The sequence below is a fragment of the Plectropomus leopardus genome, chromosome 15 (genome assembly GCF_008729295.1).
Source record: "Plectropomus leopardus isolate mb chromosome 15, YSFRI_Pleo_2.0, whole genome shotgun sequence".
NCBI lineage: Eukaryota > Metazoa > Chordata > Actinopteri > Perciformes > Serranidae > Plectropomus > Plectropomus leopardus.
Window position 1 is genome coordinate 24,986,778 of NC_056477.1, and position 18,108 is coordinate 25,004,885.

General features: G+C 39.6%; 1 protein-coding gene across 2 annotated transcripts in view; it reads left to right on the top strand.

Moving 5' to 3' along the window:
• dntt (deoxynucleotidyltransferase, terminal) overlaps nucleotides 1-18,108 on the top strand; it is a 93,806-nt gene that overhangs the window by 27,379 nt on the left and 48,319 nt on the right. For both annotated transcript variants that reach the window (XM_042502674.1, XM_042502675.1), the window contains exons 5-8: nucleotides 3,002-3,073; nucleotides 3,274-3,397; nucleotides 8,288-8,420; nucleotides 15,605-15,707. In XM_042502674.1, the coding sequence (XP_042358608.1) occupies nucleotides 3,002-3,073; nucleotides 3,274-3,397; nucleotides 8,288-8,420; nucleotides 15,605-15,707 (432 nt within the window). The remainder of the gene's footprint in view (nucleotides 1-3,001; nucleotides 3,074-3,273; nucleotides 3,398-8,287; nucleotides 8,421-15,604; nucleotides 15,708-18,108) is intronic.

The window sequence follows — 18,108 nt, forward strand, 5'->3', positions numbered from 1 at the left end:
TTGTTTGAGTGTGTCAGAGAGGGGCATGACATTTAATTTATTTATTTATTTATTTATTTGATTTTATATCGTGAATCCAGTTTAACTGCTTTGAATCCCATGCTGACAACAACTTTTTTTTGTTACAAGGGAAAAAAACTGGAGCGAGATTAGTGATAGAATATGCACAGACTGAACACACTACTTACATAAATAAATACAAATCATAGAATATATGATATAAATGTGTGAAATAGCTCACGTGGAACATGTACAAAAGCATGATATAAAATCTGGAGTACATGCAGCCAGTATCGTTCAACGCAATTATCAATGCTTAAGACACCATTACCCACCGATTTAATACCACTCATCATAAGACTCGTCATGAGCACTTCACATTTTGATGTTATACGAGATAATAAAGGTGGGGAACAAGATCCAAACTTTCCCCCACTTTATGAAGAATTTCATACTTTTTGGAATGTTCCTTCAAATTTTGTGCAGATTGTTTGAGTGTGCTGTCAGGCAGAATGCAGCCGAATCTTTCTTCTTCTAACAATCCCAATCTGCAAAAAAAAAAGGCTTTCAGGTGACACCGAAGTGGAATCTCATCTCGCAGAACACATTTGCTGGGAGTTATTGAAGGCTAAAAAAATTCAGTCTTTCACAAAGATATCAAAAATAGTTTTGAAATTTGAAGTCCTAGACAGACAAAACACACGCTCACACATGAGCACAGACACCGACAGGCATCACACCAGTGTATCTCGTCTTTTGGGGGGTGGGGGGAGTCTTACTGGGTCACTTGGCAATCATCCCCTCACCCACAGTCTTGCTCAGGGCAGAAATCACGGCAAGTTGTCAGGGAAAGTGTCGAGAAGTGTTTGCTCGGAGAGAACGCCAAGTCCCTGTAGGAGAACAAGGTGAGCTGCGCAGTCCAACTCCCTGACACATTAAACCTAACAGACACACGGCGGGTTTCAGAGCAAGTTTCAAAATCTGTCAAATCTGTCAGCGCTGAGGCGAATTCATTAAACAAAATAACATAAATGTCTCGGGAGACTAAATTAGACTGCCTGTGAATGACCTCTCCCTGTTGTTGTTCTTACATGATTCAGACGTACACCCAGCGGTGAGGTTTTTTTTTTTCCGCTAGGTTGTCTCTTTGAACAGATCGCGGCTCAAAACAAGAAAATGACACGACACGAAAAACAAAGTGAAACCAAACAGAGTAAAAACAAAATGCTTGATGTGCCTGTGAACATCGGAGTGACACTCTGTCAGCAGCGACTGAACCGCTCGTTGCTGACTGAACAGCCAAAGTGGGGAAAAGATATAAACCTACTGACATGAAAGTCTGGGAGCACTGAGGCAGAGTTAGGGATGAATAGTCAGTATGTGTTTTTTTCGTCGTGCATGTGAAGAAGTGTGTCCTCCCTGGAGCGCAGAGTGTGTTGGAGCATTATCCTTGCGTTTGAGGTTGGCCTTAGCTGGAGGGTTGAAAAGCAGAGGTGGACGGGTGGATGCATCGCTGAGCAGTGAAGGCCGCTTTTAAACTGCACTGTACTCACAGTGGATCTTAGGTTCACTGCTTTATTGATACCAGATGTCATCCTGTCATGAAACCTGAGCAAATTGCCTTAATTTCTTTCAAAAGCATGGGAAAAAGGCAATCAGTGACAGGGGAAGAAATGACCCCTTAATTGCAAAAAATTAGTAGAACATAAAAGAAAATGACCTGAAAATTAGTTTAAAAAATAAAAGAAAAGAAAAAAAGAGCAAATTAATACAAAAAAAACAAGGAAATGACCTGGAAAATAATAATTCTTTTACATAATTTTAAAAATATCTAAGTGTGAAAACTATAAAAAAAAAATTGTTTTTCCCTAGCTTTTTTTATTTTTTCCCTAGAGATTTTCCTCTTTCATGTCACTTTTAATTTGTTCCGCTCATGGAAACAGAACAGTATAAAATCCACCCACAAGTTATTTGCTACATTACATTCTATGATTGAAAAGGAGCAGGGAGAGGAAAATCTTATTTTATCAGCCGTTTTCTCAAAAATAAATCAACAAATAGAAATAGATGATTTGACCATCAGTTACTTAGCAATCAATACTTGAGAGAGAGAAAAAAGCATCAAAAGCCATACACAGCAACTCACAATAAAAAAAAAGAAAAAAACATTATTTGGCAAGGATGTTGTAGGATATTGTCTTATTGTTTTCTCCTTATATATAATTTTGAACTGAAAATTATTTATATAACCCTTTAAATAGTTTTCTAAAGAATTCCACAGTTTGACATCACATACTGAAGAACACATTTGCTTTAAATAAAAGTAGTTCGTGCAGCTTTTTTAAAAAAGAGAAATTTTGTAAATCTATTAATTTCTCGTAATTTGTAGAACATTTCTTACCTAGTTGCCTTTTTTCATTTTTTTTTTAAAGAAATTTGCTCAGGGGTTCAAAGGTTTAAATACTTGTAAAAGGTGTCTGAAAGCAGCACAAAAAATGGGTTAATAAGCACAAAGATTGTTATTGTAAAATGCAAAGCTCATTTTCAACACCAACAACTTTTACAATTTCCCCAGTGGAAGATGGCTGATTTTAACCAGATAAGCGCTGCCTCATTTTATGCGTTCACATAATGAAGACAGTTAAAATGTGACCAGCAAATTAGTCGTGCTCTGCTGAGAGCGGCAGACAATTAAACGCCAAACAACAAAGTTGTTCCAGAGCAAACAATAGAAGCTGGGGGAAAACATTACCTTGGGCTTTTTATGAACGCCATAAAAGTGGTATTAATCCCAGCTTTCACAACAACAAAGTCGTTATTTCTTAAAAAGAAAATGGAAATGAGGACACCAGGAGCACCTGATTTAAACTGTTTTCAAATGAGCAGCAATTCGAGGCCATTTGTTAATTGCTGATGGAACAGAAACCAGAGGGGAAAACACGCCGATGCTGACACCGAGAGCGTTTTCCTTAATAACATCATCTACTTTTATATTTTGCAGGAGATCCTTCAACATGGCCGTGCGTTTGAAGTCGAGAAAATACTCTCTGATGAAAGGTATCAAACACTTAAGGTCAGTGGGCGAAAAAATGACTCCCATCGTTCGTTTGCTCTCTCCTTCTTTGAGATTGCTGTGAAAATGATTTGCATTTGCCATCTCTTAAGGACATCGAGCTCTTGAAAACATTGAATACTAACCCCCCCCCCTGTGAGAAGAGCCTGTCATTTCAGAGCATGTCTTCTTGATTACGTCCTTACCTCGTTTCCTGCCAGCTGTTCACAAGTGTGTTTGGGGTTGGACCTAAGACGGCGGAGAAGTGGTACCGTAGAGGGCTGCGCTCATTCAGCGACATTCTGGCAGACCGCAGCATCCATCTAAACCGGATGCAACAAAGTGGTACATCAACATCTCAGCATTTCCACTCTGCCACTCCACAAATTACAGACTGAAAATGACAACTCGAGTTCACTTCCCAGAAAGACTCAAAGATCTCATCGTTAAATTTCTCTGGGGGAGCTGCATGTCATTTGGGATTTTTTTGTCCTTTTTGCTCCCATAGGAAGCTCCTTATGTGAAGCGCTAGCTGTAATGTGTTTCCTCTAAAGTGAGATGAGATGTGACCAGCAGGGAGTTTACAGTGAAAACACAATGGAGAAGGCAGCAGGGGTATTTTTAATAAAAATCAATGGACAGTGACTGTGACGGGGAACGCTCGCTGTGGAATTCCCATGAGCCCTCATCAATCAGCCAGGCCGTCAAAGTAAAGAGCGTGAGAGGTCCTGACTTACACTGAGAGAGTTTTGAGTTGTTTCAAATATTAGAGGTGATTGTAAAGGAGGATTTTGGTTCATACTTCAGTGGGGAATTGTCCTTTATTGCTTTTGCAATATTACGTTTAATTACAGATTGATTTTGGATGAAGGTGTTTGGACAGCTTCCAGAGCACTAGTAAATTAATTTAGTGCTAGAGCAACTGAGGCCCTGTTTACACCTGCTATTAACAAGTGTCCTGGGTGATCAGATCACAAGAGGACAGCTCTAAGTACAGGTGTGAATTAGGGATGGACACCTGCACTCAAGTACTCAATTTGTTTTCGTTCAACATGACTGTCCTATTTTCTTAAAGTTTAAAATGCGTAAAACTTTGTTACATTGGGACAGCTGGGGAGAGTCCGCCCACACAAACATACACAGTGTCAGGACCTTCCACTAGCATCAATCGGCTAATGTTACCTGACAGATATTTAAAGATTTATTAAGAAAGCCGTGCTATTTCGGTGTTGGAGTGAGTTTGTTGGAACCATTCAACGTCTCAGTGATGGATGTCAGCCGCTGCTGCTGCTGTGTTGGGTGGCCAGAAGGAGAGCCGCTTCAGCACTGCGGCTAATTTATGACATGGCAAATAACAAATTGAAAAATAACAATTGCCTCAAAAAATGTAGGTAAATATACCTATTAGTCTTAATTTTCTTCTTTTTATATAATTGTTACTTTGACTTAAAATTTTGTTATATTAACTTTTTCAAGGCAATTGATTGCCAAGATTAAAAAACAACAACAAAAAATAAGGTAATTCCATTTTTAAGTTGCAATAGCTTCACAAAATCAAGTTAATACAGATAAATTTTAAAAAACTTAGTTAGATATAAACGTGATATAAATTAAGATTAAAAGTTATATTTACTTTCCTTTTTCAAGGCAATCAGTTTCTAAGATTATTTTAAGTGAGATCAACTTGCCAGATTTTACAGTGTAGACTATTTCGAGCCTGGTTGTTTAAAAAATTAGTTTTAATCACTCCTATTTTAAGGTGTTGGACAATTTACATTCCTTTCCTTGGATTTGGGGATTAGGTTTGGTTTTGCATCAGTAATTCTTTCTGTTGATGCTTACACACATAGGCTACACTTAAAAAAACCCCAACCTTTTCTGTACTCATCCAACTTTTTGCTCCAGATAAGCAAACTTTCTGTTGCTGCTTTCACACAGGTTAGATGAGGCACTGAATGACCCTCTCCATAGCCGCTCTCTTCACAGGCCTTATTGTCTACCCGTCTGACAGGCAAAAATAATCAATTTTCAGCCAAAAGCTACTTTTTTCTAATCTCAATCAATTCCAGTATTTTCAGGAAATAAAATGTCATTAAGGGCTGTAAATGTGTGTTAGGATTTGCGACTGTTGAGGTTGTGCAGCCAGTGAAACAAAGAGAGGAACACAGATAGATTTGTCGATGCTGTTTGATTGTGCGTTGATCTGTTGGTAGTGCCTCGGGCCTCCAGTAGAGGGCTCGCGCCCTGATGCGTCTGGCTGGCGCTCCTCTTCCTCAGATTAGTGAAGGCAGAGCAGCGTTTGTCTGCGTCTCTGTTTCCCCTGTTTAAGGTAATTGCCGTCCATAAAGCATTTTAACTTTATCAAATATGTTGGTAATAATTCCTTATCCTTTATTCTGGTTCATTGTGAGAGAAACGTACGCATTTTAACGTGTATGTTATTTGAAAGTTGAAATGCTGCTGGTGTTTAAGCTAGCTGACAGAGACCCGGCGGTCCCACTGTCAGCTCTGTTTATGCTGCTGTTTTTAGGATTTAAGCAAGGCATGGTTATATTCTTATGGATATTTAAGTGTTTATGTTATCATTATTAGCGGTCATGTCCATGTACTTTGTAATTTATTTATTTAAGAAGGAACAATTTATCCACAATTACACAAATGTAAATACACCCAAGTTAGTTGGGGAGCTAGTTTTCATCAGTAGTTTCTTGTTATAGGCATCCTAAACTAATACAAAAATATAATATGAAGATGCTATATGTACAATGGTTAAAGACAAGCAACATTTAGATAAAAAGGCACATGTGTAGTTAAACATTTACATACATCCTTATACAATAATTATTTATATAAAACACAATTTAATAATATGAACAGATAGTATCCAAATAGCAGATGTTGCGGGAAAAGCATGAATATGTGTAGAGCGAGCTAAAAAGCTAAAATATATTCCATTAGCAAGACTCCATATTATAGTAGTAGAATTCAAATGGTTGAAACAAGTCATTTAGATAAATAAGAGAAAGTTAAGATACTTTTGTAATGATAATTATGTTCCTGAAATTGACTTGTTGACACCATATGAAGAAATGTATATTTTGTTAGGGTTTTTTTGCATTGTTTAAAATGTAACTCAATACAGACTAGTGAAGGCGATAGCAGCGTGTGGGTTTCTCTTCATCTCTCCCATACAATTCCCCCTGTTTAAGGGCACAACACCCAGTAAACCCTGGTAAACACAAGCTCACACAGCAGCAGCAGCTGTTAAACATCCCCACCCAACTAATTGCACCTAAATGGCTTAACTCTGTTGTAAGTCTGTGAATAACCATTCAGTAATATTTATATACTAACAGTTAGCCCTGTCACTGTTTGTGTGCGGATGGCTGTCCTCAGCCCTCACTTTTGCAGCAGCAGTCTCATAATGATGGTGAATGAATTAATGCACTAGTTTCATTGCTTATGGAGTGCGGAAAGGAGGTTCAAAACAATTAGTCACTCAAGACGTATTCTCATACTTGGTGTAAACAGAATGTAAGAGAAAACCAAGCTGTCAGATAGATGGTTTTTGGTCGGTCCAACATGTTTGGTCCGGACATAAATAGCTCAAATGAATTACAGACATTCATGGTTGCCAGAGAGTGAAAACTACAGACTTTAAAAATCCTTGACCTTTCCTATAGTGCAACCAGTAGGTCAGAGTGAATTTTATCAACAACAAGAGATTAAAATATGTGGTTTTGGTGAAATGTTTGTTGTTGAAATGTTGGCTTGATTGCTGTGAATTTTGGTACATTTATGTTCCCCTCAGGATAAATTAATAATGAATTCTTCTGGCGATCCCTTAACTTCATCAGGTCAAAATTTCACTATGGACAAATACCTGCAAATTGCTTTCCTATCAGCTGCTCACATTTGCAAATTTGCACAAAGTGCAGCTAAGGCTGATGAGAATGTGTATTTGTTCATTACCAAAGTGTTAGACTACCTAAAATTTTGACCTGATGACACCAACTAAGTCCACAAAACTGCGAACCTCTGCGCTGAGCTGCATCCATCCAATAGCTGGCAAGACATTTCACTCACTGAACCAAAGAACGCAAACTTTGTGGTGCTGGAGTAAAGGTCAGGGGTCAGAGGGCTCAATTCTCCTGAAACCATGAATGTTTGTTCTGACTTTTATTTCCGTCTATCAAATAGGTGTTGAGTTATTTCAGTCGGGACCAGAGAGATTGACTGACCTTTAGGCTGACGTTGCCATGCTTAGAGCTAAAAATAAACAAATAAGTATTCGGTTGAAAAAAACAAAATGGAAAGTGAAAGAAGCAGTTCAAGAAGTTTAAGTTTAGAGCATATCTGCAGTGATTATTCTTTGAGGCGATGCAGTGCCCACATCTGAAAGAAATAGCTGAGTGAACAGGAATAAGGCAATATAACAGCATCCAGACATGTAGATAACATCAGCCTCAATTGTTGTCAGTGACAGAAATCCCACAGAGCATTTAATGTACGTGGTTAAATGTCTCAAAGGGAAGCACTGATACGCGGCTTTTTCATTTGTCTGCTTCCTCAGCTGCTCAGGATGGGGCTGCATGCATACACTGTAGTGCTGCATGAGGCGGTAATTCAAAACATTATATTAGGCCGCTCGCAGGTTCCCATTCAGTTTGAAACTCCATCCGATGATGTATTATGCTGACAGACATCTTCATCAAACTGGTCATAATCCATCATTCGGAACACTGCAGTCTCCGCTCCGTGCAGAGAAATAATGCCAGATTTTGACATGGAAAATGTGTTTGAACTGTGATCTCTCCACTGTATTCAGTGAAAGAGCAGAACCATGAATTATCCCATTTATTTTATTGCAGCACAGACAGAAATGTCATTGAGGATTTTGTAATTAAAAATCTGGCTCTGGCTGTTCTAAAGGTAGAAAAAGAGTATCAAGGCTTTTATGTCACACAAAAAAAAGAAAAAATACAAAGTGAGATGCATGAAATCAACAAGATACCCATCAATCCATCAATCACAATTTAGCTCAGTATCTACACTGGCTGTAATCCTCTTGTGTCTGCGGCAGGCGAGTACCGCTAGTCGCCTTCCATCAGCCGGCAGAACATATCACATTTTACCTTGCTTTTAATTCACTCTGACTCGCCACTTCTCCAGAGCAAATGGTGATGATTGATGGCTGGCTCCCAGACTAATAACCACGTGGGCTTTTCCCTACAGGTTTTCTGCATTATGGAGACATCTCCAGGGCTGTCAGTAAAGCAGAGGCCCAATCCCTGAGGAACATTATTGACGAAGCTGTCCATGCGATCACACCGGCCGCCATACTAGCACTGACAGGTGGCTTTCGCAGGTACATGACTTGTCTCCTCCTCTCAGTGTTGATACGGGAGTTGAAATAGAATAACACTTATCTGGAATTATTATCGTTTTCCACTGTTGTTAAATTTTGGTTATGCACAAGGGAATGCAAAGATATTAGAAAACTCTCAAGAGGACTGCTGGCACACACAAGAAGTCAGTGTTTGCCTGAAAAATTTTAGAGGCATCCTGCAGTTGATATGAATTAGGGTCTGCGCTTTGTTTATCAGAATAGGGGTTGGCTGTGGTGTCTTTTTTGGTGTAATTTAAGAGAATTTTAAAGAAACAGGCAGGTCTCACAAACTGCTCTCGGAAAAGTAACGCACCCCAACTGGTACATATCCCATGTAATTTGAAAAGCTGCAATTATGTGACGAGTGCTCTAACGGAAGTAAACAAGGAGGCAGTTCCCGAGCGCTCTTGTAAGGAGGCAGGTTGGGTTGGTGGATGGGTCACAAAATTCGGACTGCCTCTGGAGACGCATGTTTGGAACTGAGTAACTTTGAGTAATTTTAAGGTACTTCCTCGCCATAATTCTTTTTCTAAACCTAGCCAAAGCAACTTTTTTTGCCTTCACCTAGCTGTTTTTGTAACTGTATGTATATTATGAAACTGTATGATACGGACCAGCCCGTTTTCATTCTGAACTTGTAAAGGCTGCTTTGACAGTGCTTAAAACATAACTTCCTGATAACAAAAGACAACCTTTGCGTGTGCATGAAATGTTGCTGGACAGCGTGAGAATGCGACTGGACAAAGCCAGTCTCGGTGTTATAATCTGCCAGTGGGCGGCTTGGTGAAACCTACCGCGTCAGCATGAAACACAGCAGGACAGTAATGATGTCATATAAGGAGTGCGAAGGAGCCTAGAGGGCAGGCGGCGGATGGGTCCCATAAACTTTCCTACAAACGAACTTTCATACGGGAGTCGTGTTTGCTTGAGTTTTTTTTCTGCACCTCACCATGTGTCACCTTCCCCTAATTGCGCCAGCATGTGTGTTTGTTGACGTTCCAGCGGTGGTTGCCATGTGCTTGTGTTTTGTAAACATAACTACGTGCCACGACATCTAGGATAACATTTAACCACTTGGGATGAGAATGTGTTGTAAGGACATTACACAATTTGTGGGGCTCTAATTTGTGTAACATAAGAACTGTTGTGCGTGCATTTTTGTAGCATATCGTATGACCTGTTCTATGTGAATACGTTCAAAGAAAACATCCCTTTCAAACCCACTTGCGGGTGGTGGGGTTTTGGGGTTTTGAGCATGATTGAAATATATATAAAATATAGTCATTTCAGGTTTAATGTACCTGCCCTAAGCTGGATAAAAAAGTGTAACTCTCTCCCCAGTGTTTAAAAAATTATTTGAAGCGCCTCCCCCATTTGCACCAGACCCTCCCCTCTCATAAATAGTAAACAGTCTCTTAGTAGATTAAATATCATACAAACTCAGCATATAGCATTTACATAAAGACGCTAAAATTTGTTGCTGTTGTTTTTGGAATTGCAATTGTTAATCTTGGAGTGCACGGTGAGTGCTCTTGTAAAGCTACCTACTGAGTGCAACTATTTGCTCACAGCCAGAGCCTCCCTCCGTCACCACCTCTTTGTGTTAGTCCTTTTTTATTTATTTTTCTGTTTTTTTTTTTTTTTTTTTTAATGTGCGTGGTTTTGTGCTGCTTTATGCCTGAGTAAGCGTGGAGCACTCTGCTCTGTGGTGTTGTAAAAATCCAGCCATAACCAGTGGTGTGTGCGGTAAATAATTCAAAAGCAGTCTGGCAGTAAGGACAGCCGCTTGCCTCTCAACAGGGGTGACAGAGCTGCCACAGCTTAGCTGATGGTCTTTAATAGTGCCCGGGCTACAAACATTACATGTTGCCAGAGAGTTTTCTTTTTCCTCCAAAAAACTATATGGATGTTTAACTTTTTTTTCTAGGTGTTGTATTCTAAATTATTACAGTTTATCAGTGTTTGGTACAAAATGATCATAGAGGGATTTTTAGTGAGATAAAGTAACTTTTACTAAACAATGACCATGGTGGCAAGAGACAGTTATCAATCTTGGCATCATTTCTGGGGGATGATGACAACAAATTTGAGTAAACCATACACTGTTCATTCTGTGCAAATGTGCCGTACAAAGCATAGTCGTGGGGTGGACATTTCTAAATCCCCTGAGGTCCCCTGGTAATACTAGTCCCGTGCGAGTAAGGACACAGTCTCGCTGTAATGCCTGGACTGTGGTGTATATTTAATTAGTCCCGGCAGTTACAACTTTCCCAAGTAAAGATAGTATCAAAAAGCACAAGAAAAAATAAATCCAATATCTCTTATCTTCAAAAGGATAAATGACAGCTGGAATGATATCTGATTATGTAAATAACTGCTCCTCAAGGGGATAATTTGGTAAAAGAGATGTGGAAAGTGATTAGAGCATCATGGATAGTTAACATCAAGAATGAAGGGGAGGAACAGTGCAAGATTTATGGGCCAGGAGTCTGCTGTGAAGTGTAAAGGGGGCCTGTGAGGGAGCTTTTATGACTTCAAACTCAGGGAGACGAAGCACACATTTACTTCATCTCATATTTGGTGCAGGCTCGGGGAGTATACGTGAGACCTAATTGGAATCATGCGGAGCTATAATTGAAGAACGATGACTTGTACATTATCAGCCAGTAAGTAAGCCATTTACCTTTATCTCGCTGAAAAGCAGATTCTCCGAGACATGGTTTGAACACAGCGGGAGGCATTATAAGGCCTATTACACCTAAATAGTTCACATGATCTCTCTAAGATGCCAACAGCAACGCTAATAACCCACTAATTCTCTCCAGTGTGACATATTTGAAAATGTTCCCTCCTAAAGTCCTGTCAAAGCTCGATTTAATTACCTATAATTTCCAGCGTGATGTATACTCCTTTTAGATGAATCTTTCCAGCCGATAGCCCTTGTCAAAAAATAGAGTTGCACATATACTATATACCTCTTTAAATAGATGTACTTGGCTCCGGCTTTCATCTCTGGATAACATACACACAAAGAAACAAGTCGGCTCCCGAAAGTTTCACGGAATACACGCCGCGCACCAGTAAACTCAAGCTGTCACCCACTTCAGAGGGAAACAGCATGGCGAGGATTTGTTGATGCCACTGACATTAGCCTTATTGAAAGGACAGCTGTGGAAGGCGGGTGACGAGTCTTAAAGCGGTTTTGTTGGGGGGGGATTAAAAATAGATTAGGCTCGAAAATACAGCTTCCACCACCACTGCGTGTGAAAGGCTCACACAGTGTCAGCGGAGTGTGTATTTATTTCAGCGTGAAGCCGGCATGTCCCCGCTGTGGATCTTATTTAACATCAGATTGTCTGGAATACGACTCAAAGTGACACTGATGAGGGGTGTCTGCTCACAAATCCTCAAATAGTTTCGCTGCATTGTTTCCTTCCAACAATCCCCGAGATCAGTAATCCTTATCAGTTTCGTTCAGGGTGTCATGACTTTTAAAACCAACTCTATTATCAGCTTGAAAAGAGCAAAACAAGCTGTCTGATCATGACGTATAGCTTGGCACTTAGTGCTTTTTCTTGTTATATCTTCCTGATTATCACCTTGTTTTTCTGTGTTAGCAAGATGGCAAGAAAGATACAAGGTGAAGTGACGCATGAGTGCACACAAACCTGTTTCTTTTCCCTGACCAGCCACTTTTGACTCTTCTTCCTGCACATAAATGCATTCTATGAAATTTCCAGCAGCAGCAACACTTCACACATCTGTATTATTTATACATGTCGCCATGTCGTCCACACAAATTTGTAAATAACTATGTATATTTTATAGGCTTTGTGCTGAAAGGATTAATAATTTAGCATTTCCCCTCACGCAATAAAATAGTAGGCAAAATTCAACTGCTCTGCTCTTTTGTTGCGCCTAATTTAAAGAAACACTGGCGGTGTTAGTGTGCACAGTGTGTTAACAGCCCATCAAAGTTAATATTTTCAGCCGACAGCCTTCCCAGCTATATCTCCCGCTGAGCAGGAGTGGATGTCTAATGCTGAATAAAAACAGTGTTCTGAAGGTGCACCCATTAGAGGCAGAGAAGAAGAAAAAACCTGGAGAGAATGACGTGCTGTCGTCTGCTTTTCTGCTGACTACAGGAAGTGCACAGACTCCGACACATACTAATACTCCAGTGCAATCAGGACGAAGTGTAACGCCACAGTGTCTCTCCTCAAACAAACACCAATTCCGATGTTTCCCACGCTTCGATAAAATCAAGCTGTCTGTAAGCTCTGATTGGAGGTGAGGTGAATTTATGCTGATGATAACTCTGTCCCTCTCCTGCTTTTAGCTATTCATGGCACACATTTATGCAGTGCACTCGAGTGAGTTTTGCCAGCGCAGCAGCAGAGGCTAGCAGTGAGATTCACTTAACAACTTGAGCGCGCTGTACGAGCTGTTGTGGAATCTCAGCCCTGCCAATTAAGAGCGTCGGAAGGGTTTCAGGAGAAAAGTTGCTCATTCAGCAGATGGAAAATCTGTGATGCAGCCTCAAATAGCTGTGTCCTACCAGTCAACTCATTAAAGAAGTGTCAACTTCTCACATAAAAGCCTACATAAATACCACTGAGTGTAAACACAAGCGTAAAAAGTGAGCACTCCCACATCTTCTATTATTGTAGAAAGAGAATAAATTACACAGAGTCAGAGTGCAAATTAAACGACTGTGACTAAAGCAGCATCTGCTGAGTGAACCTGAGTGAAGCCAGGCACTCATTCTGTTAATGCCACAGGGGTACATGCTCTCTGCCACTAACGCTTACCATTAACATTATCATGCCTTGTGGAGCTCTAATGGCTGTTTTCTAATACTTCCTTGCTCCCTGAATTAGCTTCGCTGACCTTTCCGAGCTTTCCCACAAGCCATTCACAGCCTCCTTTAATGTTCCTCTCGCTTGCTGCCGTCACTCATTTGTTAGAGGCGGTAAGGAGAGATCAAACACGGAGGCTCGCAGTAGCGGAGGCTTCTTTGCAGCCATAGCGCCACCACCTTTCGTTGTTTTCATTTCGCCTTGTTGGCACTTTGTTCGTATGGTTTCGCCTATTGTTTAAAAAGGTTGGTGAGTGGGTGTGTGTCAGTGGGTGTTGGGTAACGATCAGTTTGAAATGATGCCTGGCCTTTTAGCAGGAAGCGCTGGCGTAGGCCACGACCTGGCAGGGGGAAGCTTCTGTCATTTGAGGGGCAACTTCAGCCTCAGTGTTTGCTGTGTGTTTGTTTTTGCCATGTTCTCACTGTCACAACTGTGGAAATAGCTGCAACATGAGTTTGTTTTAGTTGGTTACTATAATCACAGCAACCCACACTTTTGTTTTCATCATTCCATCTGACTGCTTTTTTTGTCATTCTGTAGCCCAGACTGCACCGAGTGAAAGCAAACATTTAGACAGGTGACAGTCAATCCCACAAACATATTCACTCTCATAGTTACACTAAGCTGTTTCCAATTCAGCTGATTTGTCACTGTATTTTTAGGCCATCATTTTCTTGTTGTCCCTTTTGAATGCCAATGAGCAGACCAAACCACAAAAAAAAAAAAACAAAACAGTGAGTCCTCATAACTAGAAGAAATCTTGTTTCTACGATCATTTGAATGATCCACACTTTCTTAGGAAACTCCAACACTGAATTTCCATGAATCTGGGTTCGGCAAACTTTCCGTGTTTTAATTTTGTGTGCCTCCCTCTTTTTATCATTCTGTGTCCCCTCTCTAAATTTGGACTTTTTTGGGAATCCTCGAATGCAGTGCAGGGGTAACTTCATGAATTTTTTTTTTCCTTAACAGCAGTTTATGGAGTTGACTTGCAGATTGATTGGTTAGAGGAGCAGCTGTTGTGAAGTGAATGCAAACTTTTAGATCCAGCGCAATTAACGTATAAGTTTCACTTTCACTGTGCCTGATGTTCTGCTGCTCCGTTTGTGCCGAGAGTAACCTCCACTCTCTGAGAGGGCGGTGCAAAGCATAACTGAATAAAGTATGTCCATAGACAGACAGACATGCAGTATAAACACATGGTAAAATACTCAAAATGGCTTCTGTGGTAATTTAAACTACTTCTGGTGTCTTCAGGACCACATTGAAACAATATCAGCAGTTGCCATTGTTTCTTCTTTGTCAGCGATTTAGTCGCTAATGGGAGTTCAAGAGATGTCTACAAACCACGTGTTTTTTGTGGAACATTTATTTCTCCAGCAGAGGAGGTATAGGTCGACTGTGCAACACATATAAGTACAGGTGGGCTGTATCTTTACATCACGGAATGAGGGTGCAACAAGAAGGCACACCTCTGGATCTTAGAAACTCTCAGCCTCCCAATAATCCTGGTGCCATATTCACACAGGGCTCAACATACGTGTTTGATATTCAGAATAAGATTTTGATAACCAAATGTCATGGGTTTACATTTTACTTTGCCTCAATACATACTCTGACAGTGTTGTCCTCGAAGATGTTTTCAGTGAGGACGCAACATGAATTCAAGGGAGAATAGATCAACAAATCTCAACCCTGATACCGTCAACCTGTGAGTGAGAAGGCTACTGAAATAATTTGTTAGACATCAATCATGTCAAGGTGCATCTTTAGAAATGGAGACATCATAGTCCTGAGGTAACAGGGGTGAAAACTGAGTGCTGTAACTGATTCAGTGAGCTGACTCCAGACACAAGCTTTGATATGCCTTCTGTGTACATATCTCACGCACATATGGTTCTCTGCTGAGCTTTTCATTGTATATGTTCCTGCCTGATAATCATTTGATAATCACTAACACTACAGGGCCATTGTGCTGACGGAGAGAGTGCATTCGGTAAGCGCAGTCAGGCTCCATATGGGTGTGCTTTATGACACTGATCCAAGCAGAAAATGATGATTCTAATAAAAGTTAAAGCTCTGACAGCTGAGGCAACAAAAAGGCTTTTTACACTTAACAACTTAGGACAAATTACTTGTTCAAAAAATGAAAAGAAGTCAATGCCATTAGTATGGCCCGTGCTTTTAATAGCTCCGTCTGCCACCTTCCCTCTTCATCAGTTAAGGGTTGTGACTGAAAGATAATTCTTTTCATTATTTCCTGGACACAGTGAGTGGATAACAGCGCTATAACTTTATCTCCAGGGGAAAGGAGTTTGGCCACGACGTGGACTTTATCGTGACCACAACTGAGTTGGGCATGGAGGAGAATCTGCTAAACGAAGTTATTGATGAACTGAAAAAGCAAGTAAGTTTATTGTTTACTTTTTTGGGGGGCATTACAGTGGAAATAGAACATTTTTTGCTGTTACTTATCTTTATTAATTAAATATTGATTGCATAATGTAATTGCCTTAGAATGATGGGTTGAAAAATTGTCAGTTTCTACTGTAATGGTAGTAATAAGGATGTTGAGCCAGCAGTTATGATTACAATTTTGTGCCTTCCCTACAATTTATATAATTAGTAGGCAATATTGGTTCAAGTCAAAATTACTTAAATATATTTTGGAGAAATATCTCCTGAATAACATTATTATAGACTAAAGTAAACACAAAGGCAGACCTCTGTGGATAAAATAATAGACCAAACACAGCACTTTAGGATATCTGCTTGAAAACCTGTGTTTTTGGAGTGCTCGAGTGGAGCATCGTAATAAGTAGGAGTTGAGAACACAGTTTGAACAACACTTTTCATTTAATTTAAATTATTGAAAGTTGTATAGAGTTTTAAGAGAACAAAACTTTAGGGTCCATCTGGCTATCTGTGTTTCCAAATGCATAAGCAGTCTCTTTTTAATTAAACCTAGCCTATGTCCCACCGTTCTGTTTAAATTGAAGAAGATACAGCAGACAGTGTATTGAAGGTGGACACAATAACATGAATTCAATTTTACAAAATAATGCAATCCTGTGCAACATAACCACAGACTATAGCCGCAAGAATTACTATGGAGTTGAACCGACAAATCTCATAAGGTAATATTTATTGTAGAGCTGTGATATTTGATTGCATTATAATGCGCAGGAGCCAGTCAGGCCATAGAGTGTATAAATTATGGGCATAGCTTTTTTTGAGCCAGAAGTGACCATATTTGGACAAGAGATTGAGGCTGTGGATGAAAGATGGTGGATCTGTATAATAGTCTGTAGCAATGCCTTGTGGGTGGCCTGTTACTCAAGCAGCCCTGCTCTTAGATAACTTAGTAACTTAGTAACTTTTGCTCTTAACAAAATGTAAACCGGAAAATTATGTAAAAATTTACCCCCTATACAGTTTTCATGAATGTTACATTTAGCTATAGACAAAACCTGTTTTTGTACCAGGCTGTAAACATGTTTATTTCTGTTAAAAGATGGACATTTTAACATGGGGGTCTATGGTGATTCACTGTTTTGGAACCAGCCTGAAGTGGCTATTTGAACTACTGCAGTTTAAGGTACATTCGGCTTCGGAGGATTTCTCTTGGGTCAGACATTGCTGGTGGTGGTTGAAGTTCCTGAAAGCCATACTTGAGTAAACATACAAATGTCTTACGACAATGACCTCAAAAAATGACCTCCCTAGAAGTTAAAGTCACCTATTAGAATATTACTCGAGTAAAAGTGTCAATGTGTCTGATTTTTACTGTACTTAGGTATCAAAATGAATGTTATGATGTTATGTACTTGTTCAAAGGATTATAAAGTTTGTGTTTTTGTAACATGCTCCAACGTAAAAGCAGAGCGTACATTACTTACAAGTCTTTTTTTACAACTCAAAGGATTTAAAGAACAAAATATAGTTCTTCCTTCTCTCCCATTCTCTCCCTCCTCCCTTGTTCATTTCCCTCTCTATTTTATAGTAAGTAACTAAGATGCTTTGGGAGAATATATTAGAGCAAAAGTACACATTTTATTTAGGATATATAAGAGAATAAAAGTTGACAGAAATATAAAAACTCAAATTAAGTACAGATACTCCAAAAAATATACATACATACATACTATAGTTATAACAGATGTGTTCCCTTGACATTCCTTGTCACTATAGGACACTCTAAGATTTTCTATAAGCAAAATCTGAAGAATTTATAGCATTTCATGTCTGAAGGATACATCTCTGACTGTAGTGCATGTAGCGTGTTTTAATAATAAGAGGTTTTTCCATCACTCAGAACTGTCCTTGGAAACTTACAGCAGGTTTTGCCTGAGTTAGTTGCCTTTAATGGGAAGAGACTGGGGAAAAAAGGGAGCGATTCAGGTAAAAGAGAAATAGTAGTGCCCACTTTAAGGACTAATAGTTGGGTTTTCAAGGACCATCAGCAGCTCTGGAGACTCCTTAATGGAAAATGGATCCTTCTATTGAAAAAAAAAAAGGAGCGAAGAAAAAGAGAAGATGAGTGTAGAAGAGAAACAGACAGACAGACAGACAGACAGATAGCGTCTGATTAAAGCAGAGAGAAAGCGAGTACCAAGTGAGGAAATGTGCGAGCGAGAGATAAAACACAGTGACAGGCTATGTTAATGGCAGACTGTGTTTACCTACACATAATGGTTTAATTATTGGCTGTACTCAAATGATGACAATTATTTGCTGCTAATATCACACTTGTGTGACAAATATCAATGTGCTCCAGAAGTGTGAGATTAAAACTTAGCGCATGAAAA